Genomic DNA, 22,152 nt, shown 5'->3' with positions numbered 1-22,152 from the left:
TGTCAACCCTGCCAACGTTGTTGAGTTGTAAATTATGATGCCAATAAAATTTAAAATGCATTTGCAATAACAATTTTAAATCAAATATTGAACCAAAAAAATTTCAAATTGAATTAAAATAAAATAAGAAGATTTCCATCATTATCATCGATAGTAACAGCCACAGGTGTTGTGGTAGGTTATTTCAACAGTATTTCCGTCGTTATTTCGTTCATTAAACCTCCATTATTAGAATATTTAACATGATGCTTCTTCCGGCTGTATTTTGTGTCTTGGTGGATTCTTTTCATCAGTAACTCCCGACAGTATTTTTTATCTCGAGTTTTACCGTCGGCTGTACCTGCGGAAACAAGCTTGAATCACCTTCGAAATAACAGACCGCAATAAGGAGACACTACTTATGCACAATATGCATTCAATAAGCTTCATTTACTACCGACGATAACTATGTAAAATACAGACGCGATTCTCTGCTCCTAGGGTGCGCAAACTCAATATGAATTCTCACATGGCCATAACTTTTCAAAATTGTCATGTTGCGAATCATCTTTTGGTTTTTTACAACAACAATTTCATGATTCTTTACAACAATAACAACAACAACAAACGATTCGTTTCTCCAACCATCGTCATCGCTGAACTCTCCACACATTGTTCAATCATCACCCCATCATCATACACATGATCACATACCGCAACCATCAATAACAATGACCATATGTTGTTATGACGACCCGAATAGATATGTACCAACGGTGTTTGATAACTACTCTGCAAACGTTATGGTTGATGGAAAGACCATCAACTTGGGATTGTGGGATACTGCTGGTCAAGAAGAGTAAGTATTAACATCTTGTTGTTCTTTACGTGATGAGTAACCAATGATGATGATGATGATAACGGCTTTTGTACTCTTATTCTGTTTTGGATCAACACTTCTTTTGAAACCAAAATCTCATTGACAACCGTTAACCAATGACACACACCACTCATCGACACACACAATGTCATCAGATATGATCGTTTGCGTCCACTCTCCTACCCAGGAACCTCCGTCTTCCTCATTTGCTTCTCTGTCGTGAATCCATCCAGCTACGATAACGTTCGTTTGAAGTGGCATCCAGAAGTCTCTCACCACTGCAAGAATGTTCCAATCATTCTCGTTGGTACACAAGTTGACTTGAGAGAGAATGAAAGTACCGTACAGAAATTGCGTGAGAAGGGTAAACAACCACTCACTGCTGATCAAGGAGAAAAGTTGAAGCAAGAAATCAAAGCTTTGAAATATGTCGAGTGTTCCGCCAAGACACAACAAGGAGTGAAGGGAGTGTTTGATGAGGCCATTCGAGCATTCTTGTTTAAACAAACTGAACCAGAGAAGAAACCTGCTGGCAAGTGTGATTTGTTGTAAATGATTTAAATGTTCATGAAAAATTGTACAATGTTTTCATCTTGAATAAAACCTCAACTTTGTAATTGTTGAGAAGAGATCAATGTTGTTTCCTTCTCACACACGTCAAAAAATGGGTCGATTCACGCTTTTAAATTTTTCCCATCATTTCTATCGTGATTATCGATTTTGACCACTGCAGATTTTGACCACTGCAGAATGATAACGTATGTTGTAATCACACCAATCAATAGGAACACCGGAAAGTTTTGAGATGGTGGCAGATTTACTTTGCCATTCCGTACTTTCTCTCGTGTACCAACGAGAATGATTGGAACATTCTTGTGAAAAATTAAAAGCGTGATCATCTCCACTGCAAGAATGTTCCAATTATTGGTAGAGAAAGTACGGAACGGCAAATGTGTACATAATCGACGTCGATTCACAATGAGCACGGTATAGAGCTCACTTCGTGGGTTGTTTTTAGGCCTCTATTTACGCTGGTTTGCCTTATCAAGGAGCAGAGCGAAAAAGGAATATTCAAATTTCGAAAACTCGTTTGGTGGCAAGCCAACCTGTGTTGTTGTACACAAAAAAAATCCTCAAAATGGAAAATAAGGGACTCATATTTTTTCCAGCGTTGTTTGTTGGAATCTCGTTACTTTTTTGCTTACTACTACACAATACTAAGGTGGTACAGTGTGCTAATTTCGAATACTATATGGAAACTCTTGCCGGCACGGTAGGTTACCTGTAACAATTCATCATGCGAACATGAGAATAATTTTTTCATCATCACACGGATTCGATATGATATAGGGAGGGAATGGCTTTGCTGGAGAAAATTTGACTTCATCTCAGTCTGGCATGTCCGGAGGCTTATCTTTGTTGCTAGATCCCACTCAATCCTTCATTTACTATTCAGACTATTATAGACTAAGAAGGGTTGATTTGAATACCAACATGGTGACTACGGTACTTGGTACAGGGGTTAGAGGTTATAGGTATGTTATTGCGTTTCATGTATACAGACTCACATCATTACTTCTATGTAGCACTTCAACGGGGCTAGCAGCAAATGCACAAGCATTATATTCTCCAAATGGACTTGCATGGTGGAGATCGAATTCCAAGCTCCTTGTAGGAGAAAATACTGCCATTAGACAAATTGATATGACTACTGGATATGTTAGCTTATTGGCAGGTAAGTCAGGTTGTTGTTGAATAATAGCAATCATCATCAAACGAATATTGTTGTGCATATATTTCTTCCAATAGGAGGTACTTCTTCTGGAACAATAGACCACACTAACCCATTGTCTGCAAAATTTTCTTCAATATCTTGCCTATTTGTTCATTCAAATGATGACATTTATGTATGTGATGGTTCTAGGATCAGAAAAGTAGATGGTTCAACATTGGCAGTAACAACTGTAGCAGGAGGAGCAAGTAGTGGTACAGTTGTAGAGGGAAGTCCTGTTAGCAGTACCTTATTTAATTCAATATATGATTTGAAAATTGTAAGTGTCTTTGAATTGTTGTTTTAGATAACGAGGAACATTTAAGGACAACCAAGGAAACATTTTAGTATTAGTAAGTAATTCAATTTTTTATGACATTACTAATATACTTCGAAAAAAAGGACACGTTCAGAGTACGAAAAATTACAAATAATGGTGGAACATTGACAACAGTGAACACACTTGTTGGAACTGGAGGAACTGGATCTCTTGCATATCCTTCTAAAATGTTTTATGATAGTATTAGTGGAGATTTATATATTACACAGTAAGTATTAGTATGAGCAAAAATAAGTCGACTTGAATTGAGTTGCTCATAGAAACTATTACATTTCAAAATATTCTTCTGGAGGTACTTTTACACATGTACTGGGAACTGGCCAATATTACTCAACAGGTATGTTTGTTATAGATTAAATTTAGTTACGGAATCATCATTTTCATCATTAACAAGCTGATGGCTCTATTACATCTGGTACATCTGTTGCGCTTGCGGATGTGCGTGGTATTGCTATCGATAGTGCTGGCGTTATTTATTTCTCAGAAGCTTTTGGATCCAGACTTAGAAAATATACCGGTTCTATTCTAAGCTCGATCATTAATACTGCTAGTATTTTTGTAAACTATAATCCTGCAAAACAATCACCAATTAGCTCTTTTAGAGCGCAAGTGATGGATCGTGATGGAAACTTTTATTACAGCGAATCAGATTCCGCTTGCATCAAATTTTACAACATGACAAGCCAGTTAATCAAAACATATGCAGGTAAGTTTATTCATCAATTACATTTACGAGACTCTTTTTGTCAATATTTAGGACAATGTTTCATTTCATCATATCAAGCACCTTCTTCTGCTGCTGGTTTGAATGGTCCAGCCATTATGGCAAGGTAAAGTTCAAACATATTAACAATTTCCAACACGAATTCTCATACTCTTTCAGATTTAACCAACTAAGTGGACTTGCGATAGATGATAGTGGAGACTTGATTATTGCTGAACAAGGAACCTACTCAATTAAAAAAGTTTCAAAACAAACGGGTATTATAATTTTGGTTGCTGGATCAGGAAGTAGTACAGACTGTGCTGATGGCACTGCTCCAACTGCTTGTGGGTTGAATGTAAGTTAATGTTTGAAAATGTGGAAAAGAGTTACAATCATACTCGGGCAGTTTCCTCGTGCTGTAGCTTTTTATGATGGAGAATTATATTTCTCTGTCTATCAGAAAATAAGAAAAATTTCAAAAGTAGATGGAAAAGTTTATACTGTTGTAGGAGGAGGAGGTTCAAATACAGATAACATATTAGGAACAGCATCAAGTGTAAGTTTATTTTACTACATATTTGTTACTTTAATAGAGAATGATATAGGTAACATGTGGTAAGTATTTTTCAAAACAACAACAACGATTTTTCAACCACCATGAATCTTCTACAATTAAGGAACAACACTTCAAATCACACCGAATGGTCTTCTATACTACGTGGACACCTCATTGAGCAAAATTAGAGTTTATAATATCAATTCTGGAATTGTAAACACTATTGGCAGATCGTTGTCAGTAAGTAATAGAATGTCAAACTATAATTCTTACTTTTAACAGTACGTTGCTGATATGGGTTGGGCATTTTCTATCAATAATGAAGTATTTTTTGGAACTGGACAGCAATACTTGAAGAAAATAGATAGTGTTGGAAATCTGTATTCTGTAGCTGGAAATGGAATGGGTACATGTAAGTGCATGATTTTAAGAGCTTAATTCAATATCATAATAACACTTAATATCACTTAATTCTTCTTGTTGAACAGCTGAAAATGCTAATGCAATTAATACAGCATTGACTTACATTTACAGCATTGCATGGTCATCTCAAAGAAAAGAATATATTACTTTCGAAGCGTATAGAATTAGAAGAATGTATTTGGTGTGTTCTACCGGATGGCAGGGTGATTTTTGTGATGTTCCAGTATGCTCATCTATTTTAGCTTCTGATCCCAGTGTTTGTTCAGGAAATGGAAATTGTAGCTCTCCCAACAATTGTCAATGCTTTCCCAATTATTTTGGAGCTAATTGCTCCGTTACCACTTGCTTTGGAGTTTTAAGTACTGATCCTACTACCTGCAACGGCAATGGAAATTGTTCAAGTCCGCATAGTTGTGTGTGTGAGCAAGATTATTATGGAAACTCTTGCAATATCACTACATGCTTTGGAAGATTTTCAAATGAATCATCTGTATGTGGGTCCAAAGGAAATTGTATTTCCAAAGATCAATGTACATGTTATGACGGATATATTGGTAATCAATGTGAAATTCCAATATGTAATGGAACATTGGCAAACGACACAAAAGTTTGTAATGGACATGGATCATGTATTCTTCGAGATACTTGTGCTTGTAACGAAACATATTTTGGAAATGTATGTGAGTTTACATTGTGTTTCGGCGTGCAATCCAACTCCTCTCTAGCATGTAACTCACATGGACAATGTAGCAGCTTCAATAATTGTACATGTGACCATAATTACTTTGGAGCAAATTGCTCTCTCACAACTTGTTTCGGAATTAGATCTGATAACAATTCTGTTTGCAGTAACAATGGTGAATGCTTGCAGAATGACCGTTGCTCGTGCTACCCTCACTTCTATGGCGACAAGTGTGATTTGATGAAATGTTTTGGAACGATGTCAAATGATTCATTAGTTTGCAGCGGTCATGGATCTTGTGATGGGTTTGATAATTGCACTTGCTATGAGAATTATTTTGGATCGAATTGCTCTATCACAACCTGTTTTGGAATTAGATCTGACAATAATTCCGTTTGCAACTCACTTGGAAAATGTACCAGCGTCAATAATTGCAGCTGTGATTTGAATTATTTTGGATCGAATTGCTCTCTCACCACTTGCTTTGGAGTTAGATCTGATAACACATCAGTTTGCAACTCACATGGACAATGTACCAGCTTCGATAATTGTACATGTGATTTGAATTACTTTGGATTGAATTGTTCTCTCACAAGTTGTTTCGGAATTTCAAGCAATGAAAGTTCAGTTTGTTCAGGTTCTGGGCAATGTATTGATTTCAACTCGTGTGACTGTCACGAATTTTATGAAGGTATGAACTGTTCATTGAGATATTGCAATGGATTATCGAGAAACAATTCAAATATTTGTGGAGGACATGGAACATGTCAAGATGATGGAGTTTGCAATTGTCAAAATGGTTGGGCAGGTGTAAATTGCTCGATACCCTATTGCTTTGGAATTATTGGTAATGACTCATCTGCGTGCAATTCACATGGACAATGTACCAGCTTCAATAATTGTACTTGTGACCACAATTATTTTGGAACAAATTGTTCTCTCACCACTTGTTTTGGGCACGCCAGCAACGACAGCGATGGTTGCTCAGGTAATGGTGTCTGTATTGACTTTAATACCTGCAATTGTAAAGAATTGTTTGAAGGCTACAACTGCTCGTTTAAATATTGCAATGGGATGTCTAGAAACAATTCAAATGTTTGTGGAGGACATGGAACATGTCAAGACGATGGAATTTGCAATTGTTATAATGGTTGGGTTGGTTCAAACTGCTCGATACCGTATTGTTTTGGAATTATTGGCAATGACTCATCTGCCTGCAATTCTCACGGACAATGTACCAGCTTCAATAATTGCAGCTGTGATTTGAATTACTTTGGAACAAATTGCTCTCTCACCACTTGCTTTGGAGTTAGATCTGATAACACATCAGTTTGCAACTCACATGGACAATGTACCAGCTTCGATAATTGTACATGTGATTTGAATTACTTTGGATTGAATTGTTCTCTCACAAGTTGTTTCGGAATTTCAAGCAATGAAAGTTCAGTTTGTTCAGGTTCTGGACAATGTATTGATTTCAACTCGTGTGACTGTCACGAATTTTATGAAGGTATGAACTGTTCATTGAGATATTGCAATGGATTATCGAGAAACAATTCAAATATTTGTGGAGGACATGGAACATGTCAAGATGATGGAGTTTGCAATTGTCAAAATGTTTGGGCAGGTGTAAATTGCTCGATACCCTATTGCTTTGGAATTATTGGTAATGACTCATCTGCGTGTAATTCACATGGACAATGTACCAGCTTCAATAATTGTACTTGTGACCACAATTATTTTGGAACAAATTGTTCTCTCACAAGTTGTTTCGGAATTTCAAGCAATGAAAGTGCAGTTTGCTCAGGTTCTGGGCAATGTATTGATTTCAACTCGTGTGACTGTCACGAATTTTATGAAGGTATGAACTGTTCATTGAGATATTGCAATGGATTGTCGAGAAACAATTCAAATGTTTGTGGAGGACATGGAACATGTCAAGATGATGGAGTTTGCAATTGTCATAATGGTTGGGCAGGTGTAAATTGTTCGATACCCTATTGCTTTGGAATTATTGGCAACGACACTGCTAATACATGCTCAGGAAACGGTAACTGCATCTCAAACAATGTATGTGAATGTTTTTCGGGATGGCTGGCAAGTAACTGTAGTGAGTCAACATGTTTTAACATATCAGGAAGTTCTGCATGCAACTCTCATGGAAAATGTATTTCAAAAGATGTGTGCTATTGTGATGCAGATTGGGTGGGTGCAAACTGTTCTGTACCAATTTGTTTTGGTCAGTATGGCAACAGCTCTAACACGTGCTCTGGAAACGGAGAATGCATCTTGCCAAACTATTGTGCGTGTAATAATGGATACTATGGTCAGAGTTGTAACACATATGACTGCTTTTATGTGAGAATGAATGAAACGACAACATGCAATGGTAATGGCAACTGCACAGCTCCAAATATATGTAATTGTTCTCTCAATTATTTTGGGCAAGAATGCGAAACCACAACTTGTTTTGGTATCAATAGTTCAGATCCTTTTGTTTGCAACGGCCATGGAAACTGTTCTAGGTTTGATCACTGCTCTTGCTACACAAATTACACAGGAAACAATTGCTCTATTAGAGTAGAGACTGGTTCTACAGCTAATAACAGCAACTATGTAGCTGATGTTCAATGCTTTGGAATCAACTCAACAGATGGGAATGTGTGTAGTGGTCATGGATTTTGTTCCAGTACTAACAATTGCACTTGTTATGAGAATTATTTTGGAGATAGCTGCAACATTACTTCTTGCTTCAATAGTTGGAATAATGATTCTAATGCTTGCAACTCACATGGACAATGTACCAGCTTCAATAATTGTACTTGTGACCACAATTATTTTGGAACAAATTGTTCTCTCACAAGTTGTTTCGGAATTTCAAGCAATGAAAGTGCAGTTTGCTCAGGTTCTGGGCAATGTATTGATTTCAACTCGTGTGACTGTCACGAATTTTATGAAGGTATGAACTGTTCATTGAGATATTGCAATGGATTGTCGAGAAACAATTCAAATGTTTGTGGAGGACATGGAACATGTCAAGATGATGGAGTTTGCAATTGTCATAATGGTTGGGCAGGTGTAAATTGTTCGATACCCTATTGCTTTGGAATTATTGGCAACGACACTGCTAATACATGCTCAGGAAACGGTAACTGCATCTCAAACAATGTATGTGAATGTTTTTCGGGATGGCTGGCAAGTAACTGTAGTGAGTCAACATGTTTTAACATATCAGGAAGTTCTGCATGCAACTCTCATGGAAAATGTATTTCAAAAGATGTGTGCTATTGTGATGCAGATTGGGTGGGTGCAAACTGTTCTGTACCAATTTGTTTTGGTCAGTATGGCAACAGCTCTAACACGTGCTCTGGAAACGGAGAATGCATCTTGCCAAACTATTGTGCGTGTAATAATGGATACTATGGTCAGAGTTGTAACACATATGACTGCTTTTATGTGAGAATGAATGAAACGACAACATGCAATGGTAATGGCAACTGCACAGCTCCAAATATATGTAATTGTTCTCTCAATTATTTTGGGCAAGAATGCGAAACCACAACTTGTTTTGGTATCAATAGTTCAGATCCTTTTGTTTGCAACGGCCATGGAAACTGTTCTAGGTTTGATCACTGCTCTTGCTACACAAATTACACAGGAAACAATTGCTCTATTAGAGTAGAGACTGGTTCTACAGCTAATAACAGCAACTATGTAGCTGATGTTCAATGCTTTGGAATCAACTCAACAGATGGGAATGTGTGTAGTGGTCATGGATTTTGTTCCAGTACTAACAATTGCACTTGTTATGAGAATTATTTTGGAGATAGCTGCAACATTACTTCTTGCTTCAATAGTTGGAATAATGATTCTAATGCTTGCAACTCACATGGACAATGTACCAGCTTCAATAATTGTACTTGTGACCACAATTATTTTGGAACAAATTGTTCTCTCACAAGTTGTTTCGGAATTTCAAGCAATGAAAGTGCAGTTTGCTCAGGTTCTGGTCAATGTATTGATTTCAACTCTTGTGACTGTAACGAGTTTTATGAAGGTACTAATTGTGAACTGACAACATGTTTTGGCATCAATTCTACAACCGTAAGCTCAGCCTGCTCTTCACATGGGCAATGCATTGCTCACAACAAATGTAAATGTATGAACGGATACAGTGGTGATCAGTGCCAATTTGCTACTTGTAATTCCATCCTGTCGAATGATTCCACTCGTGTTTGTAATGGAAATGGTGAATGTGTCTCTCCTGATACATGCACATGCTCTGGAAATAATTATGGTGGGCAATTTTGTGATACACCAATTTGTTTTGGCAAATTAGGGTCAGACAATGCAAGCGTTTGCAGCGGAAAGGGATTTTGCATGACTCCGAATCACTGTACTTGTGTCACATCCACTGGATATTCTTTAAAAGTCGATGGATTTGAATGTGAAAACTTGTCATGTAAAGGTTCTAATAACCGTTACTTTGCTTCAACTGATCAAAGAGTATGTTCTAACGGAAATGGAGACTGCGTTTTAAATTCCACAACTCGTGAAGGAGGATGCAAATGTAACGACGGATATTCTGGAGAATATTGCCAATTAACAAGTTGCTTTGGAATTGACGCTCAAAATTCGAGTGTTTGTGGTGGACATGGCCAATGCATTGCTTATAATTATTGTAACTGCTCGAGCAATGAACAAGATGGCTTCTGGTATGGTTATAATTGTGAGAGTTGTCTTCCAACTCATACTGGACCAAAATGTAATATTCCAACATGTAATTCTACATCCACATGCAATAACCATGGAGAATGTGAAAATTTACAATGCGCATGCAGGGACAACTGGAACGGAAGATTTTGTGATGAATGTAGAGAGAATTATTTTGGACAGTCATGTGATATTTATTGTTCCAAAGAAACTAACTGCTCTGGACATGGAGCCTGTATTGCGAATGGACAATGTTCATGTTATCAATCGTCATCACAAGGTTATTGGGCTGGCAATAGGTGCGACATGTGCTTAAACGGTTATTATGGAGAGGAATGTGCAACCAAGTTTGTTGGTCAACCACAATTCAACGACTTGGGTAGTGCATTAATATTCCATGTGTTCGCTCCAGCATCTTTCAGTAGTGTCAATATTGAGTGTTCTAAGTTGTTAGAATTAACATCTAATGAATTTGGTACATCCCCTATTTGTGGATGGACACACAAGGATAGCGGGCTATTCATGATTCGATTTGGTGAAAATCCTTCGATTTTACCCAACCAGTTCATTAGATTGAATAGAAATGTTTTCAACATTCGCGTAAACGTGTCTGATTATGTATCCGTACAAGTCATTGGAGCCACAACTCCCATACAACCGATGGCATTCGTTGATATTTCTTCAACACGTGTTGGATTGTGTAACGATATTGAATTGGATGGAAGTGCTTCATTTTCTGGAGATGGAAGAGAATTACGGTTTAATTGGACTGCAATGTCATCACCATCACAATCTATACTACAACAAATGTTGAACCAGATTAATGGTAACGCAACAATCAAACTCTCTTCCGCTCAATTGCAAAGCGGTATTCATACCATTTCATTGCAAGTTCGAAGCACATTCTCTGGTAGTTTGAGTATTGCAAAAACTGTGACATTTGAAAGAGAGCCAACACCCATTCCATCCATTGAAATTGTTGGCAAGAACGTTATTGCTAACATTACCTCTAATGATCTTCCGTTATTGATCAAGAAGTCTCTGAAATTACCTGTATGCGATAATGGAGACCTTGCCACATCTGTAAAATTGGTTTGGAAACAACTGAGTGGACCAAAAACCGACTACCAATCAGACTCTTTCAATAATTTGTTAATTTCCAAATTTTACTTTTCTGGAGAACGTTCATACCAATATGCTCTTCAACTTTTAAGAGTAACCGACAATTCTCTTCTCTCAGAGCAATTAGTTACCATTTATACAGTACCACAAGACCTCATATTGGATATTTCTTCAGAAAAATTGACATCATCTACCATTAATATTATTGCTGAAATGAATGATCCGGATGAAACTACGGACACCTTATTTTATCAATGGACGTGCAGAGATGTAGTTTACAATGGATTATGCTCGGACAGCATTCAACAATTACTATCAGATGCTTCTGTTTTCCAAAATAACTCCATTCAAATAACAAACGAATATGCGGAGCAACTTGAGATTTCTCTGAAAGTAACTAAAGGAACACGAAGCGCACAATCCAGTGTTATGATTGCATTTGATAATTCTCCAATCATTAACATTATTGAAATCAAACCTTCCAAGCCCTCGATTACTCAAGGCACAATATTGAGTATTCAATATTCCATTGCAAGTGCAAATGATGTTTTAACACAGTGGGCTCTTAATGGAAAATACATTGATGAAATACTTATCAATAGAATGCCTGATAAGAGCCTCAATCATTCAGATTACATACTCATTGATTCTTCCAAGCTGGAAGAGGGTTCTAATCATTCAGTTTCTCTTACTGCCCTTGATTTACGTACAACATTGTCAGCAACTCGAACACATCGCTTCCAAATAGCTCGAAGTCCCAATTCTTGCATATGTTCATTAACCCCTACAGAAGGAGTGGCCTTAGAAACCGATTTTTTATTCAAATGTATTAATTGTAACAATCCAACAAAACTGGTAGAATACTCGTTCGGCTTTGTAGACGATAGATCTGGGGCTAATGTACCACTCTATCATGCAGGAGAAAGATACTCCACAAAACTCCCATTGCCTTTCCAAGGAAATACAATGAAGGTATTTTTAGATGTTTTTGACCCTCAAACCATGAGTAGAAACACTAAAAATATCAATGTTAAAATTTATAATCCACAAGTGATCTCCATGGCTGAACTTCGGGCCAAGACCATGCAATGGAAAACGATTGAAAATAATTTAAGAGATGGAGATTCTGGCAAGAGTATTTACAATGCAGGAACCATTTCAAGAACAACTATTGGAGTTTTAAAGCAACTGAATGAAAATGTACAACGGAGAAGAATGACCACAAGTGACAAGTGTAATGGACAAGGCAGTTACAACGAAGAAAAAGAAATGTGTGATTGCAATACAGGCTACTTCAAACGTGATTGTAGCGTATCTAAAAGTACCTATCAATACTTGATTGACTTAAAGTTCAATGAGACACAAACATTTATTTCAAGCTATACCAATAGAAATCGTTTGGAGAAATTAAGTGACGTGTATTTGACATTGCAAGCATATGGTCTACAATCTCTTACTTTCAATTATGATGAATTTAATGACTCATCCATAACAAGTGTTGTCGAAGTTACTGAAGATATTGTTCAGCTTGCGTTAAATACTACCAATCTAGTATTACCATATGGAGTGGACCAATTGATCATTGAGGCAATGAACTCAATCTACAATTACATCCTCTACAAAAATAATGGTCCCTACATTTATATTCAAGAGAAGTTATTGAATATCATTCAGTGTGTCGGAAAGTTATTGCTGAGAGGTCAGCAAGTGGGTGAGAAGAATGTACATTTGAAAGCAAAATTTTCCACGCTAACCACTAACAAATTGTGGAGAAAAGACTTCCCAAGCCTTGTTGTACCATATTTCATGGATTCTTCTAACAAGGAACGAACTGTTTTATATCCAGAGAATATTATTCAATCGATCAATCAGAAATCAACAAAAACACCTGTCGAGCATGTTGTTTATACTATGAACGATTTTTATAATTGGAATAGCACATTACCACGCTCCTCTCAAGCGGGCTCTTTGAACACCACGGTTGATACTTATTCCTACTTTGTTTCCAAATATTTTGTATTTGTATCCATTGAATCATCACAAATAGCCTCACCCTCTCTTAATGATAGTAAGATTAGTGTTTCTATTCCTGTAATAGACATAAACACTACAGGCCAAATTAAGAAAGCTTCTAGCAGTACTACATTATTTAACAACAATGGCACCTTATTCAACAAGACGATACAAATCGAGGAGACCTTTTCCTGCAGATATCTCCAACAGGGAATGTGGATTTCTGACACAACTTGTAATTTAGTGATGCCTATTACTGACCAAGTGATGACATGTCAATGCCTCCATTTTGGTTTGTTTGCCATTACCAAAGACACCACAGTTACAACAAATGTCAAGGTTTCAATTGATAATCTGCCAGAAGCAGAAAAATCTTCTCATCCAAAGCCACAAAATTCTTCGTCTACCGTTGGCACCACGTTTTTGTGGTTCCTTTTACCTGTTGGTCTGCTGCTAATGTGTCTCGTCATCATGTGTTGCATGTGTGTCCTATTCATTTTGAGGAAGAAGTACAAGAAAAAGAGAGAAAACAAGAAAAAACCATCTATTTATACCGTGGAGCAAAGTCAAATTGATTTGATTCAAATGGATGTCTTTTCAATGTAAGAGGAGATGAAGTCTGTAACGTTGTGTTACATAATCGTTCCTCAAAGATCTCCTCAAATAAAACCTCAACTAACAACAAGTTCTGCGACTGCTACAATTCATCCTCAGGGAAGAAGCCAGCATCTACAAATTTCTTTGATCTCGTATTCTTGTGGTCTTGTTGCACATTCGTTGGACTTGATTGTTGTGGAGGTGGTTGATATTGAGGAGGGGTCTGTCGAGGAGATTGTTGTTGAGTCTGTTGAAGTATGGGTTGTTGTTGCTGAGTCGTAGTGGTCGTCGTTGTAGTGCTGAAAGAATTCAGCCTGTTGTTGTTTGGATTGGTCCCATTCGCTTGAACAGAACTTGATCTCTTCATGGGAGGAATTGGAGTATTTGGTTTTGTTGAAGATGATGCTGAATGAGGAAGTGTTGGCAAAGGTTTAGGATGATGATCCCTTCTCGGACTTACTTTGTCTGTCGAGTGTAGTTGTTCTTCCTGAGCACAATGATGATTACGGGGAGAAATTTGTTGAATTGTTGAGGAATGACCGCTCAGTGAGTGCATGCTCGACCCAGGATGATCTTGTTCAGCATGATGAATGATGGGCTGAACAGTTGGAGTTTGAGGTTGTTTTGGAATTGCTCTCGGAGAAGTTTGTGAATCAACATTCTCATTAGAATCCACAACAGAAATAGATTCATGATTTTCCGAATTTGAAAATGGTTCTGTTGTGGTTGTTGCAGACGGATAGGACAAGGAAAAGAGTTGTTTGGTTTGAGGTTGTTGCATCCATTCTTCTTGTTCTTGTCTGAGTTTGTCCAATTTGGCAATAATGGAAATGGCAGCTCCTGTTGGAACTTTGAATTCAGTTAAATCTTTGGTTAAACAGAGAATGGCATTTCCAGTGAGTTGTTGTTTCATGAGGACTGTATGTTGAGCCATGAGTGTCGAATGTCCATGCATTTGGACATGTTTTAAATATTTAATATAAAATTTGAAATTGATTCAATGAGATAGATTCAAATGAAAAATAATCATCAAATGATGTCGGAATGAATATTATTTCAATTATTTCCACGTAAAACGTAGAGTATTGAATGATTGAATACAAGATTGCGTGGAAAACATACCATCAATGACAGTTTTTTGGTCATATTTTTCACTCATCAGCCAATGTTTGAAATTCTCGCTGGTCCAGTTTTTGATAGCGATGTGTGTGACATCTGGCACAAATTCATGCGTGGATGTTGTACTCTTTAATTTGAATAGATTCATTTTTTTCTGTTGGTTTTTCCTGTGTCCTTTAAAGAACAAAAGGTCTTGTTCCATATCAAATTTCTAAAAAAGGAAGCCATCATTTATTCAGTCTGTGACAAGATTGTTCGTTGGATCGAGAATGGTTCCATTCGAATATTAAGGTTTTGAACAAATCCGAGAAAGCTCAGTGAGGGAACTTGCAACAGTTCAACTTCCTACTCCTGTCATTTCCTCAATTCATTCAAAACATATTGATTATGTTTCGATAAAAATTAGTATTAAAATCCACTTGTTGCTGTAACAAATTTCATACATGAGCGTCTTCACTTTTGATGACAGGACGGCATGGCGTCCCATTTTCGAAAGGAGGTGTTTCAAATTGTTGTTGCTCTTGTAAAGTTGAAGAAGGAGCATTCAAACTATGCGAGTTGGAGTCTGTTGTTTCCATTGCTCCATTCAAACATGGAGAATTCACGGTTGCAGCATTTGTACTCGTTGTCGAAGAAACAGTCGAATTCGGCAATGCACTTGAATTTCGTTTTCTCGTACTATAAATACTTTCATGATACGGATAGTCCGAGGTGGGAATTGGTTGCTCTTTGGTATTTCCAAAATGAAAGATGGGATGATACAAGGCCAATGCCACCACTGCAAATATTAAAATTCCCAAATTATTCAATACCAAATAAAACAAACTAAAATATTTCCATTCGGAAATGACAGCACCAAAAGCCACAGCAATAATTTGAAGCAAGGCACTCAGCGTGAGAGTCACTTGTAAAATCACGACCTTAATGAAGGCACGTTTCATTTGAGAGTTGTTTTTGATGTGTTTGGAACGATTCGAGTTGATAACTTGTAAAACTTTGAAGGAAATGGCCTTGTCGTGTTCATGAAGGTAAGTACTTTACAAAAAAATACATGTAAGAATACTTACAATGGTTGCAGCTAATTGGAGTAATATTTGGAAGAGAAAGATCAGAAATCCAATGACGTACAAGTAAATTTGAATATCCTGAACTAATTTCAATCGGATGAAGGAGGACATGATGGCAACTGTCCATACCACTGCCAACACTGTTAAGGAAAATATAACTGTTGAAACATTAAAGATGAATGTTGCAGTCTTGTAGCCAGCACCTAGGAATGATTCTTGAGCATTGGCTAATTTCACGGTCCGAATGAACACATTACCAATAAAGCACATGATGGACATGAGAACACTCAAATTCGATAAGGTAAACAACAACTCGAGAGTATTGGCCACATTCATTCCCACGAGATGAGAGTATGGAATATTGGCATCCGTAATGATGAGAGAGCTATTCTCATAGAGAAAGGTTTCCATATAGAGTGTACTGTTGGTAGGGTAATGAGTGGAAACAAATTGTCGTGCAAGAGAAACAATGGACATGTTGATGGAAGTGTAAATACATCGACAAGTCATTCCGAGTGCTTGAACGAGAACGAGGAGAAGGATCAGACCAATCATGATTCGTTGATTTCGTTTCATGGCATTCTCGGAGTGATGGTGTCCTTTGGATGATCGTAAAGCTTTCTTTTGCCAACACGTGTTGAAGAGGATGATAAAGATGGTCACTAGTAGGAGAGTACATGCAAGCAGGGAAGCTAATATAAGGTCGGGAATGGAGAAAGATAGCTTGTCTAATTGTCCTAGTGTGATGGGAGGAGGTTGTTGTGAGCTGGTATTCGCAGATGATGAAGAGTTGTTGTTGTTGCTCTGTTGCAACATGTGATACATGGTGGTTGTAAGGAAAGATTCAAAGAGCAACCCGTCAGTCTTGAACGGCATTGGTAACCGATGAAGAGATATTGAACCAGCAGGGAGAGTCGGATGATTGTTTTTGTTGAAAATTAATGTCACAATGGTTAGGCGAAGGAGAGCAAGAATGAACTCTGACAGGAACAAATTTGTCAATGACACAATGCGAGTGAAGACTAGATCTGTAAAACATCTCCAGGTTTTGGTGAATGTGTCCATTCTCAAGATGTCATTTCGTGCAAAATAGACAAGATGAATCTCTCGAATGAGAATGGGAAAGTCATGATATCTCTTGTGGAATGAAACAACCAGTGTAAAACCATGGCATTGTCTTTGACGTATTTCAGCTCAATTGTCATTCCTGCACTGAAAACCACAAAATGATGGGGCAACAAACTGCACCGTATCCCTTTCATTACTCAGCCGTACCACCTATGTTTTGTAAACTCTTGGATGAACTTGTAAAATTCAAAAAATTGAAAAAGGTCCCTCACGCTGGCGTTCCCAACTACCACTTCGCTGGTGTAACATTCCTTTATTTGGTTCATTCGGGCTACGTCTCAGTGTTTTTGTTACATTAGCTTTTTGTTGTTCGCCCAGCAAAAGCTGCTTTGTCTTTGTTGAAGGACAAAGGCTTCTGCTGGAGCTATAATGAATAATAAAACGACTTGAGGTATGTTGTTGTGATTAGAAAAATACGGTGTAATTGTGGTCGGAAGAAATAAATAGGTGAACAATTTTAAACGTGTTCCAATTTTTGGACGAACTTTTTTTGTGATGAAAAATGCTTGACATTTTATTGCATGTCTTGAGACGAAGCCACCACCTGGCTCAGCTGGGAATACGAAACGAGGTTTTTTGTTTTCTTTGCAAATACGTAAAAAGGAGGTGACAACAACTGATAATTTCCAACAATCACAGCAATTTGTTTTTGATAAAGCTTGGTGCTGGTTGTTGATGAAAATTGTCCAATTAATTTAAATTTGAATGGATCCGTCTGATTTGGTGCCACAAATATTTTAAATGAGTTAATTGGTTCAGAATGTCGAGATGCATTTTCATTGTTCTCATTGAAATTGCGAACCTCTACGGTTGCATTGCTCAAAGAAATATGATTAGTCTTAATTTCAAATTCTACGGGCTTTTTAAGCAAAAATGCCGCAATATGATTTTGAGCATGAATTAATGAGTCGTGTGTTTGAATAATGGTAAAACTGATGTCGTCGGTTAATGTAAGTCGTTCTGTTAAGTTTGGCAAAACTTCACTTGTTTCAATATGGAAAACAGGAAGTGAAATGTTGTAGTAATTGGAAATGCTTGTCTCCATGAAATCGGTGGCAAATCCGGCCCTATAGTCATGTCTTGACTGATGGTATGATTGACGGATGGAGTTGACACGATGTTGTAAACATCGCAATTGTAAGTCTTTCGCACAAATTAAATCTTGATCTGTAAAACTATAAGAAATGGATGTCACGCTTTCTCTAGCTTGCTTTCTTTCATTATTAAAGTCAACAAATTGTTTTTCAGTCATTCTCATCAAAATTTGTTGGTTAATTTGACTAGGGGCATCACAATATTTCCTCTTTCTATCGTTATTGTATGAAAGATATACACATTCTTTTTTCACTAATTTGATTTTCATGTTTGAGTAACTTCTATGATAGTCCAATACTGTGGTTCTTTTTGAATAATCACGTGACTCTCCGAAAAATCCTTCAAGAGAACGTGTTCCCAATAAAGACAAATCAAAAACTGCATCTTGTGGAATAATTCTGATCAATTTCTGAATTGTTTTGATGTTATGGATAATGATGTTTTTTGTGAGGGTTCCGGATAATGTAAAATTATTATTCTTATTGGAAATAATGACGTCTTGGAAAACGGTATCCCACTCATTCAAATAGTCCAAATTTTCCTTAAGAACTTGCAACACTTCGTGCAAATTGTGTGAAGATGTTCCATCATGATTTTTGTCATCGTAAACATGAAATAAATCATGTATCGCTTTTAAGTACTTATAGAATCCTAAATATCGATAGTTGGTTCTCTCGTTCAATAATCGTAATTTTTCAAGTAACTGTAAATTGCATACATCACGTAATACATCCTCAGATTGATCATCATATTTGATAAACGAGCTCCGTTTAACTATTTTACACCACTCTAAAGGTTGTTGTCTATATATTTCATCGAGTGTGTTCAATTCAAATCGTTGTAAAATAGAACAAGAAATTTTGGTGACAGCTATGTCTTGATTGCTAAAATTTGCCACACACACTTTACCAATGTTAGTATGAAGGGTTTCACTCAACAACGTAACACTTAATTCGTTGTCATTGCTGCTATGATAGAAAGAAATGCCTCCAGAGTTAAAATTCCGTGGTTCTTTTTCTTTCCATTCAAATGAAATTGTGTCTTTGTCATTCACTATGAAGGAAAGTGGTATGTTGGTCGCTTGTGTTCTTTGAATAACAATTTTCATCAAATGGCAACCGTTTCCGTTGTCGTTGGAAGAAATACAAGCAGAGGAATGGCGTGCAATTTGAAGGTTTGGAGCACCTACTTTAGTGGCAACCGGATATAATTTTGGTCTCCCATTAATTGCATTCCTCATGTTTTTGCAATGGTGACTGTAGCAAAAATGATGTAGTTCATTTGGGCTCGATGTGAAATATTTGTAATTAGCAGACCCTGCATCTGACACAGTACAGACGATGTTTCGAGTATATGTGTCACGAAATTCAGAAATCGTGTCTCTAATGGTTTGTTCAGTTTCAGTAGTGCATACTTTGAAGTTTCCAGGAATTCGAACTTCACCGTTAATACTGCAATATAAAGTTTGAACAATTTTTTCAGCTAAAAAACCCTTGGGTGGAAAATTCGGACTCTGAGCTAGTGCAGTACAATCACTAATCTTCAATGGACCTTCATTGGCACCGTATACAAGCCCAAGCTTGGTATTGATTCCTAAATGCGGTGTTACATCTACTGCATCAATTTGAACAAGACCAAAATTTTGATTTTCAATAACCTTCATTTTTTCTACTAGCTTATCAAAGTCATCTTTGTCTAGTTTAGTATTCCCTTCTCCATATGATGCGGTGTGAAAATGATGGTCGAGTGTGGATGAACAAGGTAGGACTAAGTTACATCTTTCAGAAGAGGGTTCAAATTCTTGTCCTCGTTTCAACCCTCTCGCCAATGCTTCATACGCATTGTATCCCATGATAACCAATAAATCTTGAGCAAAACAAAGAACAGATGGGCTCCATCTATGGCCTCTACTGTCTTTGCAAATTAATTGTGAAAAAGCATCACGAAGATATGTGAAAAAGAAAGTTCGAGGTACTAATTTGCGACTACCTAACACCTGAAAAAACAATTTTTTCAATTCTTGAATATCCTCATCAAATATATCACATTCCGAATAATAACTATCATCATCGTTATTTTGTGATTTAAAATCAGCATGGTCTACAAAATTATGAGAGATGGTGTCGGACTTGGTATTTACAATTGATGAGTGTGTTGGAATAAATTTGTTGTTAATTAGTTGTTGCAGCATGTAATACGGTGCTGTTTGTTCTTTTGTTGAATATGACAACGTGATGTAGTCTTCAGCAAAACCATGATCCAGGATTTTATGTAATTCAATAACGCCGACATTTTTTTCTGGTTCGAGTAATTTCATGATGGTTGAACTAGAATAACGTTGTGACGTTGTTGAGGTTTGAGGTGGGTCTTCGCAAGCTGTACTTGTTTTGGAGTGTTTACGTTTTTGACGAATTCGCATCAGCTCGTCATGACACTCTTTCAATTTCAAATAGCCTTGAAAATGTAGTTTGTTGATCCATTCTGATGTTAACTCTTGATTTTGTCTTTGATTTTGAAATTTTGGGTCAGAGTAAATGTTATAGATAGCACTATCCTCGTCCGGGTCAATGCAATCAGTAACATATTGTGCAATCTTTGTTGAATTGTCAACCTGGAATTTGCAACAGTATAGAACAAATGGGACTCGTTTGTTGTGTGTGATGAGGTATGAGAAATATAGTTCGAGATGGCGATGGATGGTATTAAAATCCTTGCGATGAAATCCACATTGATCAATAATATCTTCTATTAAATGTTCGACATTAATATATTGATGGACTGCGAATAGCATTGTTTTGATGGCAACATGATATTCCGGTCTCAACAGACCGACAAAGGCGTTTCGTTCATGTTTTAACATTTTTATTGAAAAAACCTCCAGCAAACACCAGAACAAAACTTCGACAGCCTGCTCGACCTTTTTTAAAATGGTTAGGATTCTAAAAAATAAAGTGCTTTCCAAATGCTATTGTAACACTATTTCTGGGAGTTGGGAACGCCAGATGAAGATTCCTATTGTATTTTGTCCGCAACAATCATGTTTATTTCATTGGAGGATTGAATGGAAAATCAAGCCAGCTCTCGAGTTCAGGATACGAGGAAGCCAACCTCTTTACAACATACTCCCATACTTGCCAATGAGGTTTGGAATTTGCTATCGACAGGAGTTGAGACGGATTATCAACTGTTACTACCAGCCACGTGCCTATTATTATCAGTAACAATGAACCAAATGATTCCATATGGATGTTTCAAACTTACCATGTTGAATTTCTGATGACAGTTGTCCCTTCCTCCATGAGGCTAAACGTTGTCTTGCTTCAAGCTCTTTTAATAAATTTTCAAGATATCGATTACCCTCTTCTTCTAAGGTTGAAAGCATCTCATCATTAATAGTATCTTCAGGTTCATATTCATATTCATTAGAATCAGTACTATCGTCATATTCGTCATTTGGATCGTAGTCATCCTCAGGATTGTTTGAAAAATTATTGTCATCATCATATTCGAAAGTATCATGTGTTTGCAATGGCATTACAGGAGTAATGGTAAGAGGAATTTTTGATTTAAGTAAATTAGGGTCGTTTGGAAATGTCTCAATATTTGCCTCGAGTGATTTCGAGAACTCTTGTTGAATATGGTCTGTTGTTACTGAACTGCTTTCTGAATTGGACACAGGAGCAGTTGACACACTCGAATCACTCCCGTCACCGGCATTGGACGTTTGAGGAATATGCTCTTCTATCATGGAGGGTAACAATTGCTTTTGGTTTTTCTTTCTTTTCTTTTTTCTTCGAAGCTCATGTGCTCTCTTTCCCAAAATTGAAGCCACACGTTGCTTGTTGTCAGTCATAACAAAGCATGTTCTCTCAAAAACAATGTCCGTCAACATGGGATGAGAGACTAAAATGTGAAATTTTTGGGTTCAACAGTATTAACGAGTGAAAATTCAACTGGTTGT

The 22,152-nt window shown here is 37.0% G+C and overlaps 6 protein-coding genes across 6 annotated transcripts; 2 read left to right on the top strand and 4 right to left on the bottom strand.

Annotated features, from left to right (window-relative positions):
* Positions 1-710: 710 nt before the first annotated feature.
* Positions 711-1,411, top strand: C9374_014296 (uncharacterized protein; the record flags this gene model as incomplete). The annotated part of the gene is made up of 2 exons (XM_044690267.1): positions 711-838; positions 1,015-1,411. 2 exons carry the CDS (start codon positions 711-713, stop codon positions 1,409-1,411), a joined length of 525 nt encoding a protein of 174 aa, XP_044541584.1.
* Positions 1,412-1,997: 586 nt separating this feature from the next.
* C9374_014295 (uncharacterized protein) lies at positions 1,998-13,791 on the top strand (the record flags this gene model as incomplete). The annotated part of the gene is made up of 14 exons (XM_044690266.1): positions 1,998-2,132; positions 2,210-2,394; positions 2,446-2,594; positions 2,669-2,910; positions 3,033-3,178; positions 3,231-3,307; positions 3,365-3,676; positions 3,728-3,800; positions 3,854-4,031; positions 4,083-4,232; positions 4,282-4,291; positions 4,354-4,472; positions 4,515-4,644; positions 4,721-13,791. 14 exons carry the CDS (start codon positions 1,998-2,000, stop codon positions 13,789-13,791), a joined length of 10,977 nt encoding a protein of 3,658 aa, XP_044541583.1.
* Positions 13,792-13,882: 91 nt separating this feature from the next.
* On the bottom strand, positions 13,883-15,049 carry C9374_014294 (uncharacterized protein; the record flags this gene model as incomplete). Its single annotated transcript, XM_044690265.1, has 2 exons — positions 13,883-14,700; positions 14,905-15,049. The coding sequence occupies 2 exons, from the start codon at positions 15,047-15,049 to the stop codon at positions 13,883-13,885; spliced, it is 963 nt and encodes a 320-aa protein (XP_044541582.1).
* A 289-nt stretch (positions 15,050-15,338) lies between these two features.
* C9374_014293 (uncharacterized protein) lies at positions 15,339-16,844 on the bottom strand (the record flags this gene model as incomplete). The annotated part of the gene is made up of 2 exons (XM_044690264.1): positions 15,339-15,911; positions 15,969-16,844. 2 exons carry the CDS (start codon positions 16,842-16,844, stop codon positions 15,339-15,341), a joined length of 1,449 nt encoding a protein of 482 aa, XP_044541581.1.
* A 766-nt stretch (positions 16,845-17,610) lies between these two features.
* C9374_014292 (uncharacterized protein) lies at positions 17,611-21,051 on the bottom strand (the record flags this gene model as incomplete). Its single annotated transcript, XM_044690263.1, has 1 exon — positions 17,611-21,051. One exon carries the CDS (start codon positions 21,049-21,051, stop codon positions 17,611-17,613), a length of 3,441 nt encoding a protein of 1,146 aa, XP_044541580.1.
* A 181-nt stretch (positions 21,052-21,232) lies between these two features.
* C9374_014291 (uncharacterized protein) lies at positions 21,233-22,152 on the bottom strand (the record flags this gene model as incomplete). Its single annotated transcript, XM_044690262.1, has 2 exons — positions 21,233-21,396; positions 21,453-22,094. Coding segments are annotated over 2 exons (806 nt in total), but the record flags the coding sequence as incomplete, so codon positions are not given.

This window comes from Naegleria lovaniensis (assembly GCF_003324165.1).
Source record: "Naegleria lovaniensis strain ATCC 30569 chromosome Unknown tig084, whole genome shotgun sequence".
Classification (NCBI taxonomy): domain Eukaryota; phylum Heterolobosea; class Eutetramitea; order Acrasida; family Naegleriidae; genus Naegleria; species Naegleria lovaniensis.
This window is presented reverse-complemented; position numbering and strand designations above follow the sequence as displayed.